The 18,036-nt window shown below is 30.3% G+C and overlaps 1 protein-coding gene across 6 annotated transcripts in view; it reads right to left on the minus strand.

Annotated features, from left to right (window-relative positions):
- LOC107452156 (high affinity cationic amino acid transporter 1) overlaps positions 1 to 17,157 on the minus strand; it is a 64,004-nt gene extending 46,847 nt beyond the window's left edge. For 2 of the 6 annotated variants that reach the window (XM_043055281.2, XM_016068493.3), the window contains exons 1-4: positions 12,695 to 12,925; positions 12,483 to 12,614; positions 9,308 to 9,427; positions 613 to 741 (exon numbers count right to left, since the gene is read on the minus strand). In XM_043055281.2, coding sequence (XP_042911215.1) covers positions 613 to 741; positions 9,308 to 9,427; positions 12,483 to 12,597 — 364 coding nt within the window. In that variant the 5' untranslated portion in view covers positions 12,598 to 12,614; positions 12,695 to 12,925. Of the gene's footprint in view, positions 1 to 612; positions 742 to 9,307; positions 9,428 to 12,482; positions 12,615 to 12,694; positions 13,163 to 16,970 lie in introns of those variants that run through there. The other 4 variants (XM_016068482.3, XM_016068475.3, XM_016068486.3 and 1 more) reach the window with 4 other exon arrangements.
- Between the last annotated feature and the right edge of the window lie 879 nt (positions 17,158 to 18,036).

Consider the following 18,036-nt stretch of genomic DNA (forward strand, 5'->3'; position numbering starts at 1 on the left):
TATACAGGGATATGTCTAAGTTTTTCTGAGAGGTACCTATTTTGTGAAACTACTGTTTTTCCTAAAGTTGAATTTGTGAAAGTATCACTAAACGGTTGTAAATTTGACCTGGACAGACCCCTTATATATATATATATACGTATATATATATATGCTATAAATATACATATATATATATACATATATATATATGTGTGTGTGTAAGAAGGAGTAACCAATAACACTCCTCGAACATAGAACATATGTTAAAACTAGGCTACTGGTGGGGGTGTTTCACATGGTTTGGCCTGTTAGTTCCTGTAGTTGGAAACATGAACTCTTGAGATGTATATGGACAATGCTGCTCTGTATGGCAATATTTCGGACCATTTCTCTTCCATCCACACACCGAGGCTTGCACAAATGTGTTCAAAAACTGCCTTTTCCCGATCCCATAGAATAGGACGAATTATAGCGCAGATGACTCACTGCAAGAAGGCTGTCATCGATGCAAAAAGGGGGGAACATACATTAATATGAGTGCATGAGGAGACGCTCCATAACCACTGGGTGACCGGATACTTTTTGGCCTCAGATAGTGTATTAAAATGAAATGACCTGATTGAGAAGTACCTATGACATATTCCAGAACTAGATTCCAACCAATGACAAATGCCATGAACTCTCCCACTGTAACATAACTGTACACGTAGGCAGAACCTGCTCTCGGCACTCTCGCTCCGAATTCAGCATAACAAAGAGCTATAAGCACACAAAATAGGCATATTTAAAATTTACAAAACATAATAAATAAGGCATTGGTACTCTTAAAATTGTCAGAGGCGACATTTATATTAATAATTATAATAATTTTTTTCAATAATTTATAGTTCCATTGCTGCAAACATAGATAGGAAAAAATCCAGTAGATTTTACCAAATAGAAATTTCAAGATGGCTGTTTAAAAAAATATTTTCGTACCTGGGGAATTTTAGGGATTTTTATTGTCATTAAAATACAAAAGTTCTATTACGCTAATGGTCTGCAGTATTTTCCATTTATGAAGGGCATTAAATTAATTTAATTTTTTTATTATTATTATTATCTTTAACTTTTGATTTTAAATAGTAATAAACAAGTAAATCGTTATTGATAATTAAATGATTTTATAACTTAAAAAGCAGTTTTGAATAAAAATTAAGTGAAATTTTTAGAAAAACAAAAAGTTTTAAACTGATTCCTATAAGTGAGGCTTGCTTCATTTTGTACTAATAATATTTGAAATTTCAAGCAGTATTAAAAATAATAGTCAAGCAAATTACAAAATAATTTTGGGGATTTTTTTTTTTTTTTTTGAAAACTTAATCAATTATAGGGAACTTTCTAAAATATACAAAAACCAGAATTTTTATTATACCAGGAGAAAATGGTGAAATCCAGTAGAGCTGGCAGCTATATAGTTCATATTTTTTACAAAATTTCAACAGAAATTCAAACATTGTTGAACCTCACTAAAGTTAAACTGCTTAATATAAAATATTGCTTTACACGAAACAAATGTTTGGTCCCGTAAGTCAGCAATCAACTATTGTTGCTATTTTTCATGTTTAACATTGGCATGAAATATCGGTTTATGTGAAACACGTGTTTCGTCCAAAGAGTCAACCATCAATTATTGTTGTATCTTACTTGCAGGGTTCATTCTAGACTAAAAAAAGGGCAGGGTGCTAAAAATTGAAAAGGGCACTATACTTTTAAAAAAAAGGGCAGCAAGTTTAAAAAAGGACATTGTATTTTATAAAAAGGGCAAATATCTTACCCTTCTTTGCATAGTTAAAATGAATAATTATATATAAGTTTACTTTTATCACTAATCACAATTATAATTATCAAATGTATAACTACAATTTTCCAAGGAAAAAAGGCTACAGTTTGAATTGAAAAATTTAAAAAAAAATTCAAACGAGGTTTTTTTCCTTTATCTCAATATTTCTTAGTTCACTAAAAATATATTTAAAATTTTACACATACCTTTGAAAGACCTGGGGAAACAACTGAAATTTTTCAGATATGTTTTTCTTTCTCGAGTTGATGATTAGAATAACTATTTTCAGATAAAATATGAATATTAATCTTGAAAATAAACTTATTATGTATCTGGCTCTCCCTTATAAAAAAATAAAATAAACTGCGTTTTTAAGCTTAACTGTTGAAAACGAAGTTCTGAAGTATATACATAAAAAACAATATTTACAAAAAAAATTGCAAAATAAAATTCATACTTCCAGTCATTTTAAATAAAAAATACTGGAAGTTTTATACTTGAATTCAGTCGCAGCAATAATATCAAACTTACACGTTAATGGCAAATGTAGTAATATTTCTTTTAACATTAGTGTTCTAGTTTTTTTTTATCAATAAACCTAATAATATATTTGTTGAAAATTAAAGTCGTTCAATTATTAGAATTCATTTGAAAATAAAAAAAACTAATACTTTTAAAAAAAGAAAAAATGCCATTTTTATCAAATCATGCAATACAAAAATTCATTTTAAAGATAAATTCTAATAAAAAAAAAACTTCAATGCTCGCAGAATGAAAGTAAGAAAAAAATTTGTGTTGAATTAAGTAATATAAATTCAAATTAAATATTTTAATTGAAGAAAACTTATAAGTTTTCAACAAAAACCTAAAATAAAAACAAAACTTATAGTTCAAAATAAAATTCAATACTTATTTGGTAATGTACTTTATTATTTCATTTTATTAATTCTTAGATTTTTTTATATAGTAAACGTTATCTTTTTTTTTTTTTTTTTTTATCGAAAATGATTACTTAAGCAACAAACAGTGAGCAGTTTAAAAATTCACGTTTTCCACCACTTATGAATTTCTCAGGTTGCTATCATATTGCATTTAAATTAAGGATTTAATGAGCATTTGGCACTTTAGTCAAAAATTCAGTTGGTTAAATGAGCAGTCAAATATTCCTCAGAATATTTCTTTAAAAATATATTTTTCTGAGTTTTTTTTTTCTTCTTTTGAATTTGTATAGATATGATAAAAAATATAAAATTGTATTTTGACTATATTATAGTATTGTTTATTATAAGAAATAGTTTTAACATAAATTTCAAAAATTTTAAAATCCATGTTTCTGCACATGGCTTGCAAATTTATCTTCTAGAAGACTAAGGGAAAAAAGAAAGTTGGAAAACTAGATTACTTTATTCTGAACCACAAGTTTTTGAATTACTGCTTTTTTTTAAAAAAAAAAAATTTTTTTTTTTAATCAGACAAATCTATTTCGTTATTTTTTCGATACTTCTAATTCTGAGAATTGAGAACGATTTTTTTTTTTTTTTTTTTCATTTTTGCTTTTTTCTATTCTGCTTCAGAGCATTTCTGTTGACTTAGTTCTTTTTTCTTGACTTTTTCTGCTGCTTTTATTATAACGCAGCATTTTAACAGAACGTCTCATACTATTAATTTATTATCACTCTTTCCCTGTACTGTTATATAAATAACTGGAAATATAGAAAACTGATTTTCAGTGTTAAAAGTTTGTTTTAGGAACCAAGAACAATTTGTTTTTTCTGTTTTTCTTTTTCATTAACTTTTCTTTTTATAGGCATTTTTATTATGACACAGCATTTTTTTCAATGAACGTTATTAATAAACTTTTCTTTAAAAAAAAAATGAAGAAAAAAATTCCTTTTTGCGTGTTGTAATAACATCGTAGTTACAAAATCACGTGGAAAAGTATGGCAATTCAAAAAAAAAAGTAATAATAATTACTTAAATTTATGCTTAACTCAGCAAGAATAAAGTTTGTCGAATGTGAGATTTAAAATTCGCATGTCGTAATGAAATTATAGGAATTTTTTATAGTACGTGGGAATGCATAGCAATAACTCCCAAAAAAAAAATAGCTTAAAAGAAGAAAGAAAAGCAAAAAAAAGAAGGAAAAAAATTACTTAGATTTAAGATTAAATTGTCACAAATAAATTGCACCAAAAAGTGTTTATTGAAATTAATAAAAAATTCAGGATTTTCGAAATCACGTTACAAAGTGGAAATAAGTGTTTAACAAAATAATTTATATTTACGATGAATTCGAATTAAAGAAAGCGCGTTAAACATACGTTTACTATTGAATCTATTAAAATTGAACGTGTCAAAACGCGATGACTCAAAAGTGCGATTAAAATTTTTTATTGTGATCAGTAGCTCTCGCGGGCCGCACTTCAGTAGTAGGCGGGCCGCAGGTTATGCACCCCTATGATAATTAATTGCAAGGAAAGGGTAAATAAGACTAAAGGAATTTACAGAGCAACAATAAAAAAATAATAGAAAATAAACTTTTTTATAGTTACGAAGTTGTTTAAAAAATTTATACAAATAAATCTGTGTGAAATCAAAATTAAATCCAAATTAATGTAAGAACATTTTTGAACACAAAAGCGCTACCGAAAGCTAGAAACGCTACCGTTGTTTTTTAACACAAAAACGCAATAAACAGTTAAAATATCCAATACATGAGCATCAATTAAAATGTTAATTATAGGAAAATAAGATTGCAATAAAGTGTTACAATAAAAATAAATTATGCAAAAAAGAAAAAAAAAACATTAAAAAAGGCATATTTTTAATATCAAATCACCCTAAAAAGAAACTAACAAATCAAAGTACAAGCAAAAAAAAAATAAAGGATAAAATCGCATATTTTTGTCTGCTAAAAAATAAAATAAATTATCCTAAAATATGAAACAAAGCTGCAAGACAACGAAAAATAAACGGAGAAATTATTAATAAAAAATAAACAAACTAATAAATAAAAAAACTTCTCAAAAACTAAGTCATTCTAAAAAAATTTAATAAAAATACTACCCAATAATCTGCATTGAAGCGAAGTAAAATCGTACTTCATCAATTCATGAACTTTTGCAAGAAGAGAAGGAAAAAAAACCCGAAAAAAAAATAATAAAAATGCACTTAGTCAAGATTTTCTCTTAAAAAAAAAAAATTATTATAAATAAGATGGATAAATAGATAAAAAAAGAAGTATAAATTAAGATGTTAAAGAAACGAAATTAATAATAAATAACTAAAAAAAAGAAAATTGCTTTCATGATAAATACTAAATCAGCACAAAAAGTAATACTATATTTAAAAAAAAAAAAAGAAATGTATATAACTTATCTGAAGTGTAAGAAACTAACGCTCGCACTGTTCAATTTTCTTAACCATTGAATGACCATGGAACAGCCTAAGTGATTCTCTATTATAAATCACTGTCACTGTACTAATTATGCCCTGCCTAAAGGCGACGCCCCCTGAGTGGAGACTTACCACTGATTTTGCCAATTCAGATTTTTTTTATCTGGGTATGGATGCACCTAATAAAGATCGGTGTGGAAAAAAACTTTTTTTTCCTTCTTAAATTTCAATTTCGAAAGGGGAAATGTCGCAAATTACGTTATCAAAAACGTACAAGTACGTTACAAGTAAAATTACGTTTTTCTATGACAATTCCATGACTTATCAAGTCTGGCGCGTACGGACCCTGTGATTAAGAGAAATAAAATAAAACAATTAAAGCAATTACAAATTATTATAAAGTAAATAAATAAGTTATTAAAAAAGATTCATTTGCGACCGCAGCACTTTTTATTGTATTTAAATTAACATTTTAAGTTTTAAGAAGAATCAAAATAAAAATTTGCTCATTATATTAAAATAAATTCAATTTACAATATTTACGACGCACGATCTTACAAACGCAGAGTTAGTAAAGCGATAACATTGATATTAAGAATAAATTAATAAATAAATAAAAAGCTGAAAAATATTAAATGAAAAAAGTTTGGTATTTAAATTAATCTATCTAATATTACAATGCATTGTCAAATCATGGTATGTGATATAGATCATAGCCGAAATTGCAATAAGCGCAAAAATAAAGACCAAATTTCTATAATAACGAGAAAAAAATAATTTAAGTAACAGTATAGAAGTGTCATATTTAAATATATGGAAAATACAACATAGAGTTATCGATCGGCTTGGTAATTGTGATAGTGTCGAATCAAACACCTCATTTGAAAAATATCGTCAAACAAACGAGTTACTATTAAAGAAAGAAAACCATTTCTTAATTTATCAATTTATTTAGTTCTATTTAAAATGGGCGGCCAAATTAAAGCTGCATTGTGATCATTCAGAAAAAGAAAAAAAAAAAAAATTTGCGCATAACACATGTTGTATCTTCAAATAAATTTCCTTTTTTAATATTTTTGAGGTACAAGCATACAGCTATAAATAAATTTAATACTTTTAAATAAAGGAAAGTTACGTATTTAAATTTACCGATATAATTACATCACTCGTAATGTCTGTTCAGTTATGAGTAAAAAATTTAGAAAAAATTCTAAATGTATGAAAGGGGGAAAAAAACGATTAATTGAATTAAATATGCTTCATCTACAAATAAATTGTGTGCTTGATTCAACTTTTATGAGGAGCAGTCATACCTTTGCACACACTAGTAATAACATAAATAAACAAATTAATAAAAAGATCGACTGCTAGGATAAATTCTAATGAAAACGAGAAAGTTAGAGGTTTTATAGCGCTAAACAATATTTTAAAAGAGTAAAAAAAAAAAGAACGGATATGTTTATACTCCTGGCAGCGTGCCAACGAAGAATGAGAAAAATATATAAAAAAAAAAAAAAAAACGGAATAAAAATTATCGTTTGCTAATATCTTAAAATAACTTGTAATGTAACATAACTTGAAACTTATTATTGTAAGAATTGTATTGCGTCATTGTAAAAAAAAGTTTATTTTAAAATTAGAATTTTTTTTTTTTTTTTTTTGGATAAAAAAGCTTTTTTATTTCGTAGTTAATTGTCTAAGTCCCTTCACTTTTGAAATCAAAAGTAAAAATTTCTTTCTTCCTTCAAAAGAATAAAGCTGGACAGAGGGGTCCAGAAGCTACATGAGAATGTATCTTTTATCTATATGACCTAGTCTGACCCCTAAAATTGTCTACAGGCCTTGTGAACAAGATTTCTTCCCTTAAAAAATTCTTTCCAGGAAAACTCTTGCCAGGCCTACTGACCGTCATCATAGCAGTATGGTTTCTTAAAATAAGCAATACGTCCATTTCTAAGAAAAAGAAATTTTTCTAAAAAGAGAAAATAGGAACCCACACAGCTGCAGGAGGGGTTGCATTCCCCGAGGAACTTCTTGGAAGATCTCTTATTTAAACTACTAACTTCAAGAGGAAATAGTAAAGAGGGGGGGGGGAGCTTTTCGGAATCTCATTTACCCATAGCTTTTGAGCTAGAGGGAAGACAAGTTGATTTCAAGAAAAGTAAGGAAAAGTAACTAAGCGGGGGGAGACAGGTCAAAAAAATCCTTTCTTACAGGAAAGTGGTATCTTTTTGGAGGGGACACAACAGGGCGCATTTAATTATATCAGGGCAGGATAAAAGGAGTAAAGGGCAATAGGGCGGATATTTTATATCAAAAGGGCATACGGGGCGGGCCGCCCCGTAAACCCCGCTTAGAATGAACCCTGTTACTTGTTTAATATGAAATTTTCAAACTGATAATCACTTAACATGAAAGGAAACTGGACGCAGCACCTATAATAAATAATTGGATTATGGTAGTAAAGTATGTTATACTATAATACCTGACTGAGTTATTATAATGAATGTTGAATGAAATCCCAATAATTCATTTTGAGGAACGCTATTTCTTAGCAGATGGGCAAATAAATGAAATGAATAAATTGTTTAGTTCATAATGAATTGTTTGCATACATTAATGCAGTACGCAGAGCCGTGATGGCTCAGGGGATAGAGCGTTTGCCTTCCAACGAAGTGAACCGGGGTCGATCTCAGGGACGGTCGGTCAATTCGAATCTCGCATCCAGCTTGCACAGACCACAGTGCCTGCATAAAATATCCTCAGTTGTAGACAGATCATTGGTTAGAGTCCCTTTGACGTCAAAATTACAACCACAATACTTGGGTTCAGGACAGGGATAGTCTGGTTGCCTATGAGTACTGGGCCTGTGACCAAGAGGGCGTGGGTGGCCGAAGACTCCCCGTGTAGTAAATGGTGACTGCTGCACATTAAATCTGTCGAGTCACAAAGTCCTCCGTGTTTCCATAACAAATCATACCTCTGTGTGTACTGATCCAGGAGTTCCCTTGTCTTCTGGATTGGGTTCAAAATGACAAGGCTACGGAGCTGAACATTAGTTATCGTAAACTCAAAATTGGGTCGGCTGTTCAACGACGGGTATAAAATAAAAAATACTTGGGTTCAAAAATAACAGGGTACAGCGTTGAACGTTAGTAGTTGTAAACCAAATATAATTGGATCGGCTGTTCAACAAGGGTTATGAAATAAAATGTAGTAATAACATGTATTTAAAGTATGAAATAAATTGCTTTAATGATGTACAGGATATAACAAAATTCAGTTAACATGAAATAATTATGTCCGTCGATTTCGTGTTAACGAGGTTTGACTGTATTTGGAAATATTACACCATATATAAGAGTATAAACACCAACAGAAAATAACGCTCTTAGACAAAGACTACAACAATTTAGTGATTTAAGGAATTATTAGACAACTGTGGGGAGACAACAATATCAACCGCTTTTATATAAAGGTACATAGAATCGAGTTCTTATATACTAGTGGATAAGAATTGTATTTTTATAGTGAAGACACACTACAGTTCTCCTCCACCAGAATTTTATCTGTGATAGATGAATGAACTAGTTGATTCATTGCTGTTTCAAGAAAGGCAGGGAGAGCTGTATTAAGATCATAAGGCTTTGAATGCTGGTCGTGGGAGCTGTAATAAGTTCACCGTCTGTGTTGCTTTTGCCATTAGCAGTTTACTGGAATACTTGAATTGTTATGTATTAAGAATTTTGAATAATAATAGGCATTTAATTCATCAAAGATAGTTAAAAGATTTTTTTTAATTTATTTAAAAAGAGAGCTCTGAATAAAAATAAACTAAACATTTTAGAACAAAAAAAATTTTGAACTGATTTCTATAAATGAGGTTTGCATCGTTATGTATTAGTAATACTTATTTTAATATTGAAGCAAAGCGATAATCTGTACAAAAATTTTATTTCAATAGGGATTTTTTTAGGAAACTAATTCAATTTTAGTGAATTTTCTAAAATGTTCAAATTTTAATTAGACCAGGAGAAATTGTCAAAATCCAGTAGAGTTGGCATCTATGTAAATAGCACAAAATAAAGGAATTATTATTTAATTTACCTGCAAATACAGAGGCGATGGCAGCTATCAAATAAGATACAGCAACTGCTGGCCCAGCAGTGTTACTAGCAATTTGACCCACTAATATATAAATACCAAGGCCTAGAGTGCTCCCTACACCTAAGAAGAAAGCAAAAATAAAATTGATTGTTGTTGTCGTCTTAATAGCATTTAGAGCACCTATAACAGGCCATAATGTTTAAAAAACGAACTGAAAAAAAAACTTCACACGCATAAATCATTTTTAAGATAGGATGCAATATTTTTAACAAATTTAAATATAACTTGATTATCTCAAAAACTCAAAGAATGCAATTTTAAACTATGCATAATTTTTTTTAAAAAAGAAGTTGCGTAACAGTTGTTATCCTCAAATAATAAAATAATTTTCAAAACCATGGAATTTAATTAAATTAAACATTAAAAAATATAACAAATAAAATAAAAAACTCAAAATGTATGAATTATTTTGCTGTTGTTGTTGTTTACGTCGCACTAGAGCTGCACAATGGGCTATTGGCGACGGTCTGGAAAACATCCCGGAGGATGATCCGAAGACATGCCATCGCAATTTCGATCCTTTGCGGAGGGGATGGCACCCCCGCTTCGGTAGCCCGACGACTTGCGCCAATACCGCACACCCTCGGTCCCTACACAGACTGATCCAAGTGATCATCCACCCGCACACTAACCGCAGCCAGTGATGCTTGACTCTGGTGACCTGCTGGGAACCGTGTCTTAACGATCAGTCCACTGCGGGACGAATTAATTTGTCAAATTAAACAGTTATTAAAACATCTTTCAATGCTCCTAAAGTACCTAAAATTTTTACGAGTACCAAAATTTTTCATTCGAACGTAGAAAAATAGAGTTCAGTTGCCTTTTTAAGTTTTCTTGGTGATAAATTATTCTAATTATTAATGTTCTTAAGATAATCGCTATTTATAGAAGACAGGGGTGATTGTGAGCCCAAGTCAAAATTCCGGAAAAATCCGGAAAAAAAATTTTGAGGTAAAAAAAATATATATATAATGTTGAAGTAAAAAAAAAAAAAAAAAACAATTTAATNCAGATTTTTTTTTTCTTCCGTGGGGTTAAATAACAAGGGAGTGATTAGCGTGATGACGTCACTGAGCACATGCACGTGGTAGGCAGCACTACGCACGTATTAGCGAGGGGACTGAAAAGTAACGTTCATTTTTGCGAAAAAACTTCGCCAAAAGTAAAAAAGTCTCCCAATAGTCGCCTATTCCTGAAAATAGTTGCTTTTTTAGCCTTTTCAGGCAAAAAAAAAAAAACCGCCATAGTCGCCTAAGGCCGAAAACAGTAGTTTTTTAGTCGCCGGAGGCAACCCTGATATCATTGATTTCCGGAAACTTTTGTGATAAATGATTTGTTAAAACAACTGGACCTTCGATTTCCGGAAACTTCCGGATCACAGTTAGTGAAAATTCCGGAAATCCGGACTTTTTCCGGAGCACAATCACCCCTGTAGAAGAAGAAAAATTACACTTCATGCAATAGAATATATGTATTTAAAAAAAATACAGAAGATAATGCTGTCTATTCTCAGATTTTTTCATTATAATTTTTCGAAAAGTAAGGTTCTCAAGTGCCTCCTGAGTGCCTGGGGTTCTGCCCTAGTGTGCCCATGCATAAAGACAGTACTGAGTACAAACCATCACAACAACGTGATTTGCCAAAAGCTTAACTCCATTGCTTGTTAGTTGCAATAATTGAAAAAGTTTCAAAGAAATTCTATGTATTTTTAAAAGCAGCTGTTTCGTGAAATACAAAACCAAAAAGCATTGAAAAAATAAATTTTTTAGTCATTTTTACTTTTAAATTTTATAAATGGTAATTTGATCCTATTAAAGGTCCATACATTACTACATAAAGACAATTGTAAATCTACAGTAAAATAATGAATAGTACAACTGCAATAGTTTAGATAATATTCCATATATGTCAACTTTTCTAAAAAAAATTTCAAAAGTAATACTAACTGCAAATTGAATATTCACTTACTGATTTCTTATATTTTTTAAGGAAAACATTTTTTAAGAAAACTGAAAAGTTTACGGTGTAACATTATATTTAATAAAATTCTCAATCCCGTTATTTTACCTTCTTACAGTTTATAAAAATGTTGCGAGCATATAAAAAAAGCACACTTAACCAGAAGTTAGTGAAGAAAACATTGAAAAAGCAATGGAAGCTGTCAGAAATGGTGCATGTTTAAGAGCAGCAGCAGACTTATTTGGAATGGAGTTTTCAGCTTTATTTTATAGATTAAAAAAAAAAGAAAGTCAAAAAATTGTTTGATTGGTGAAACCAAACAATGTACAACTAACATAAAATGCTACAGTTCTAAATACACAAGCCAACAAGTTTTTGATGTCCAGCAAGAAACCCTGCTTTGTGAATACATAATTACATGTTCAATTCTCAATTATAGTCTAACTTACAGACAAGTTCGAAAACTTTCCTATGATAACGCAAAGTGTTTCAACTCCAAAATTCCTAGTAGCTGGGACAAAAATGAAACGTCTGGAATTAACTGGGTTAAAGGTTTTATGAAGCATCACCCACAGCTTACTTTAAGAAAACCGGAAAACACCAGCTTTGCAAGAGCTACAGCTTTTAATAAAGAAAATGTTGAAGAATTTTTCAACAATTATGGGAGAGCTCTTACTTCTGGTCATTTTACAATGGATCAAATATATAACTTGGATGAAACTAAAGTTTTAACAGTTGCTCCAGCTCCGAATGTCGTTGCCAAACTAGGAGCTCGTCTGGTGGGGCAGGTAGTTTCTGGAGAGCGAGGAAGCATGATAATCAAAGCTTTATTTTCCAGAAAAAGAGGATATTAGTAGTATAGAAAGAAATAACATTAAAATGAAACTGCCTCAACAAAGTTAAATCTGTTTGGCACCTTGGCGATTGTAGTTGGCGCATCCTCTAACTTTCAGAAAATTAACTTGAAACACAACAGGTGAAAATCAAAATCTAATTTTGATTGCAGTAACATTAAAACCTATTCAAAAATTTAAAAAGTGCTACTCATAAACCGCAAATAAAAATTAACTACAAGATTTTTTTTAAGAAAAAAGAACATTGGTTTAATATGAATTAGATTGATAGAAATAAAAACATATAGTGAAATAGAGCTTACCTAGAAACGTAAGATCAAATGTATTTAAACAGCGATTTAATCGAGTCGTTACTAAATTTTCTGCTGGTATAAATTTCCGCCGAGTTAGTGATTTTTCTACAGCTTTCCACGACATAGTCACAGTTCGAAAACCTAAAATAAACAAATTTTAAAAAATTTACTTTATGGCCTAACATCAAAAACGAAACTAATTTTTTTAAAATAGTCTTTACCAAACTTAAAATTAAATAGTGTACCACGGTCTAAAAAGCAAGTATAGTTATTTAAAACAATTTAGAGAAGTCAATTTCATTCTAAAGTCAATATACCACGTTAAAATAAACAAAAAATTTTAAACAAATTCCCTTTTAAATACTTTGTTTACATCACTAATCCTTTTGCACTAGGCGTTGCGTACCAAATATTTGAGTTTTGGCCCCGATTCATTTCACTTCGGAGCGACTGTAATAAGAATCATAGAAATTGAATGATTGCTCTTAGCACAGATGGCGCTAGAAGTTAAAATTCGGCGTAAAATCTCCGGATTATTATTTCTTATTAATTTATTGTTGTTGTTGTTAATTTACGTCGCACTAGAGCTGCACAATGGGCTATTGGCGACGGTCTGGGAAACATCCCGGAGGATGATCCGAAGACATGCCATCACAATTTTGATCCTCTGCAGAGGGGATGGCACCCCCGCTTCGGTAGCCCGACGACCTACGCGCGAAGTCGAGCACTTTACGGTAGCACAGTTTAACGAGGACCAATACCGCACACCCTCGGTCCCTACGTAGACTGATCCAAGTGGTCACCCATCCGTACACTGACCGCAACCAGTGATGCTTGACTTCGGTGATCTGCTGGGAACCGTGTCTTAACGATCAGTCCACTGCGGGACCTTTACTTTTGGTAATATTTCTCATGCTTTCGCCATTAACGTGTGAATAGTTATTAGTCCCGCCGACCGATACTGAAAACTGAGCCCTAAACTTCATTTTGGAAAAAGAAACAAAATTTAAAAAAAAAAAAAAAAAAAAAAAAAAAAATTGTGAAAAAAAAATTCCCTTGAATNAAAAAAAATAAAAAAAAAAAAAAAAAAAAAAAAAAAAATTGTGAAAAAAAAATTCCCTTGAATTGTCTCACTAGTGTAATCACAACGGGGTAGAAAATTGCTTTTTGTATTTTTAATGACACTATTTCTACCAGAAAAGTTTAAAATCTATATTAATCCTTTGAGAAACACATGATAAATAACAACACATTCAATAAGGTTTAAAAAAAGAAAAGTCGTTTGTTTAATGAATAAGAGTCACAAGTATTCTAGAATAAATAGGTAATATAGAGGGGTAGTCAGAGGGGTTCCAACTTGAACCACTTTAAATCATAACTATTTATTGATATTTGATTTCTTCCCCCCCCCCGACATCTTTCATTTATAAACTCGAGATTGATTAAAAAATAACAGGAATTTTAAATAAAATAAAACTACGAAAGTAAATAATAAAATTTTTTAAATATACTCCAAGAGAGATAAAAAAGCGTAATCATTCTGTTTAAATACTGTTGATTATTCTAGAAGTCTTTATCAGGGCATTTTATAGATTATGAGACACCATTTAAGATTAGAATTTTTCACCCTATATTTGTGTCATGAAATTTACAATTAAAAGAAAAATTGATTATTCTATAGTGTCTAAATTTAAAGAAATAAGCGTCTCTGCTACGAGCGAACATTTCCTTGGTGAAAACTGCAACCCAATCATTCCTTTACTCTCTCACCCCCCCCTCCCCCGCATAGGAAACATACGTCACTATTACTGACTAATGGGGAAAATTCTTCCTTTTAATGTCACAATTAGTTTCGTTTAGTTTATTAAGAATTATTGGAGCAAAAGCCATTTTTGGTCATACCGCACCTGCATGCAACTTGTTTCATAAGAATCATTCTGCTATAAGTTAAAGCTAAATTGATTTGTAAAAACCAATGATAATTAAAAATGTTATTGTGTGGTTTATCCCCAATTAATAAAGTCAATGTTGGATTACAGCTACCAAAATGACGTCTGTGTCTTAAATTTTTTACACTCGATTAAAATATGTTTAATAGTGAGCGCTAATTCCCTGCTATGGAGAGAAGAAAAAGAACGAAACAATGAGCAAGCAACAGTGGGGTGGGGGGGGAGGTGAGTGTAACGAATAGGAGGCGGAGGATCCTAGTTTTCTTAAAATCGGATACAAATGCAGAATGTTTGAAAGAATAGATTTTTGCCTCAATTGCAACACAAACAAGGGTTGAAGCAATCAATTGTTTTATGTGTCATCAAACTCCGGAGATAAGATTCTTGCTTTTTATCATTCTTTCACTTTCTCCTCTCGACATATCGCAAATAAAAAAATTAAAAAAATTGTTTTGTTTTTTTTATCGAATGTGAGGGTACAACTTATTCGACGTAATAGGAAAGAAAAAAATTCTGTTATCATAGTTTATTTTATAGAAATCGTGAGGAGAGGGAAAAAAAAAAAACAAGGTGATTAAATTTTCGTCTAATGTTCAGACTTGATCGTACCATGACTCAATCTTAATAGCTCGAACCTTAAATATGATAATTAATTTTTGTCTAATATTATTTTCCTTGTTTTTTCTATATTTTGAACATGTTTTATGAGTTCTATAGATTAGACGCAGCAGTTAATACTTATTAATTTTCTTCGTTTCCCTTTGTTCTCCTTTTATTCTTTATTGCGATACAACATACTTTTATGTATATATATATATTGATATATTTTGCTTTGGCTATATTAATACAATATTAGGAAGCACTCCTTTTGCGGATATAATCGTGTGAGCTGATGAAGAGATTATATCTTTTCTTTGTTTTGTTTTCCGGATTTTTAATTTTTTTATATTTTAAGATATCAAAAATTATGTTTTTTAAATACTTTTGAAATATTATTGTTAATAATTTTCTTCTCTTGTCATTATTTTTTAATATTTTTCATATTTTCTCAATATTTTAGTTTATTTTATGAGTTCCATATACTTGTAGCTTATGCGCAGTTAATAAAACTTATTAATTATCTTCGTTTTTCTCTTTGTTTTTCGGTGCTGAACGCATGTATGTGAAAAAATATATATACAGTGTATATATATATGCATATATATATACAGTACATATATTTTATATATATATATGTATAAAATTTGATAATAACAATAAAATAAAAAAACTGACATCCAACTAATGTAATTAAATTCTATGTAAAATCATTCAGTTAATTCCATATTATTATTATTATATTTACTAAAAACTTCTTTGTTAATTTATGTTTTTACCATGAACAAATCCAATTCGGGCAAACCGTGGCTAAAAATTTGTGCAAAATGCGCAAATCATGTTTATTTTTTAAATAAATGTTAATTTTCTAAATTAAATATCAATCTTTTTTTTTTTTTTAATGGAGGGCACTTGGGGTTTGTCCCATTGGCCATAGAAATGCCAGAACTGCTACTCTCTTCTCGTTACCCAGTGGGCACCTGTGGCGAAGCCACGGCGGTGGAGCAGCGTCCCCCACGTCATACGACCACAAACCCGTTTATAGAGCGGGTCACATTCACACAAAGAGGAAAGGACATAGAACAAAGACAGAGAAAGAAACATCCATGCCCTGAGCAGGATTCGAGCCAGCGGCCAATGGCTCCGCAGTCAGACACGCTAACCACTCGGCCACATGGTCGGCAAACATCAATCTTATTAATTATAAGCTTTAAATTATCCAGTATAATATCATTACCTTGCGCAGAACCATTGCGCAGAACCAATCCAAGATAACTGACATCGTACCATATTAGAAAGCACTCTTTTTTGCGGATATAATCGTGTGAGCTGATGAAGAAATTTTATATTTACATTACTTTATCCTTCGGCTTTTTAATAAGCTTTTTTTAAATAAATTATTTTTTAAAAATATTTTATTTTAAAAATTTTACTTCTTCTCTTATCATCATTCTTTATACATGTTTTCTCTCTCTTTATATATATATATAGCACAATAAAAACAAAACCGAACTAAAAACGGAAACAAAAAGAAAACGAAAGTAAGTAAATAGTTAATAATAAATAACGAATAATTATGGATTATACAGTCTCTGACTATCCTAAAATATGTGGGAAATTTACTGACTATTAAATTTATTAATAAACAAAAGAAAGAAAGCTCAATATTAATTTAGAAAAGGAAATAAAAGCTATCCATTAAAATAAGCTATGCAATTAATTGTTATGAAAATAAAATCATAATTATTTATCATAACCCATTTTACATAGGTAAGAATACATCTTTTAAACTTATTTTTTTCTTTGTGTGCCGTCAAATTTCGGACACTTTTAAGTGTGCAGCGACAGCAAAATATTGATTATCACTGGTTTAATTCATAAATTAGTTTACTTTTTCGAAAATTATAATATTATTTAGTGCGAAATAAAAGTAGTATATTTATGTACTTACCGTGAGTTTCAAAATCATTTACAGCTTCGAATAATGAAATTAAAGTAAACAGTTGCACGAACAATAATGCATTCAATATGTAATAATGAAAAAAATATGTCTACACACCAAATGGAATGAAACCTCTTTCAATATTTTTCATTACCTCGTGACAGCCTCGTCATCAAAAAAAAAAAAGAATAATAAATAACGATTATCAGTTGATGAAATGTGGAAAATGGATCGTTTGGTTACTTTAATCGTTTGTCAATAAATACGTAAAAAAAAAAAAAAAAAAAAAACAGGTCTCCAATTAATTATTTACATTCTCGGACGCATCCTTCACCTAGATTTCGAGGCCTCATCTCGTCAACAAACGGCGATAAAAATAAGACGTTATGCAGATTTCTTATGCAACGGATGAATGAAAGTTTATCTTCTGAATTTTACATAGTTTTGGTTTTTCTTTAAAGGGGAAAAAAATGTGACTGAGGTATTTTTCAAGAGAGGGGAGGGGGTGCTCTTATCATCCCTCCCTGTATCTGAGTGAGCGTATTTATATATATATATGTATATATATGTGTGTGGGGACGGCATGAGTGGTCGTCTTTGAAAATGAATGAACAATATTTTCATGCGATCCTGCATTATACTTAGAAATAGTACTTTCGATATCAGAATAATTAATAGCGACATTTTGAAATTCAAAATTTCGACAGGAATTATTTTTATCTTTTAAACACGAATTACTGTTTTTATTTTCATCATTGCCCAGCACTGGAAAATTGTGTTCCTTCTCTTTATTCAAAGGATCAGTTTCACTTTGAGGATTGCTTATGTCTTCGTCCGACTCTGAACTAGACGCGTTAGCGAGCTCTGCCAGTTTATTCAAATCCATTAATTACGTCAACATGTTTATTGCAATTTCGCTTTCATTGCCTTCGTACGAAATATTTAGAATATTGGTAAGAGTTATAAGTTGGTTAAGAGTGAATTCTTTTTCAATATTTTTTAATTTATTTTGAAATTCTTCGCTGTCTAAAGTAAAATTGAAACCCGTAAAATTTCTTAATCGTTTTCTGTTTGA

The sequence above is a fragment of the Parasteatoda tepidariorum genome, chromosome 8 (genome assembly GCF_043381705.1).
Source record: "Parasteatoda tepidariorum isolate YZ-2023 chromosome 8, CAS_Ptep_4.0, whole genome shotgun sequence".
Taxonomy (NCBI): domain Eukaryota; kingdom Metazoa; phylum Arthropoda; class Arachnida; order Araneae; family Theridiidae; genus Parasteatoda; species Parasteatoda tepidariorum.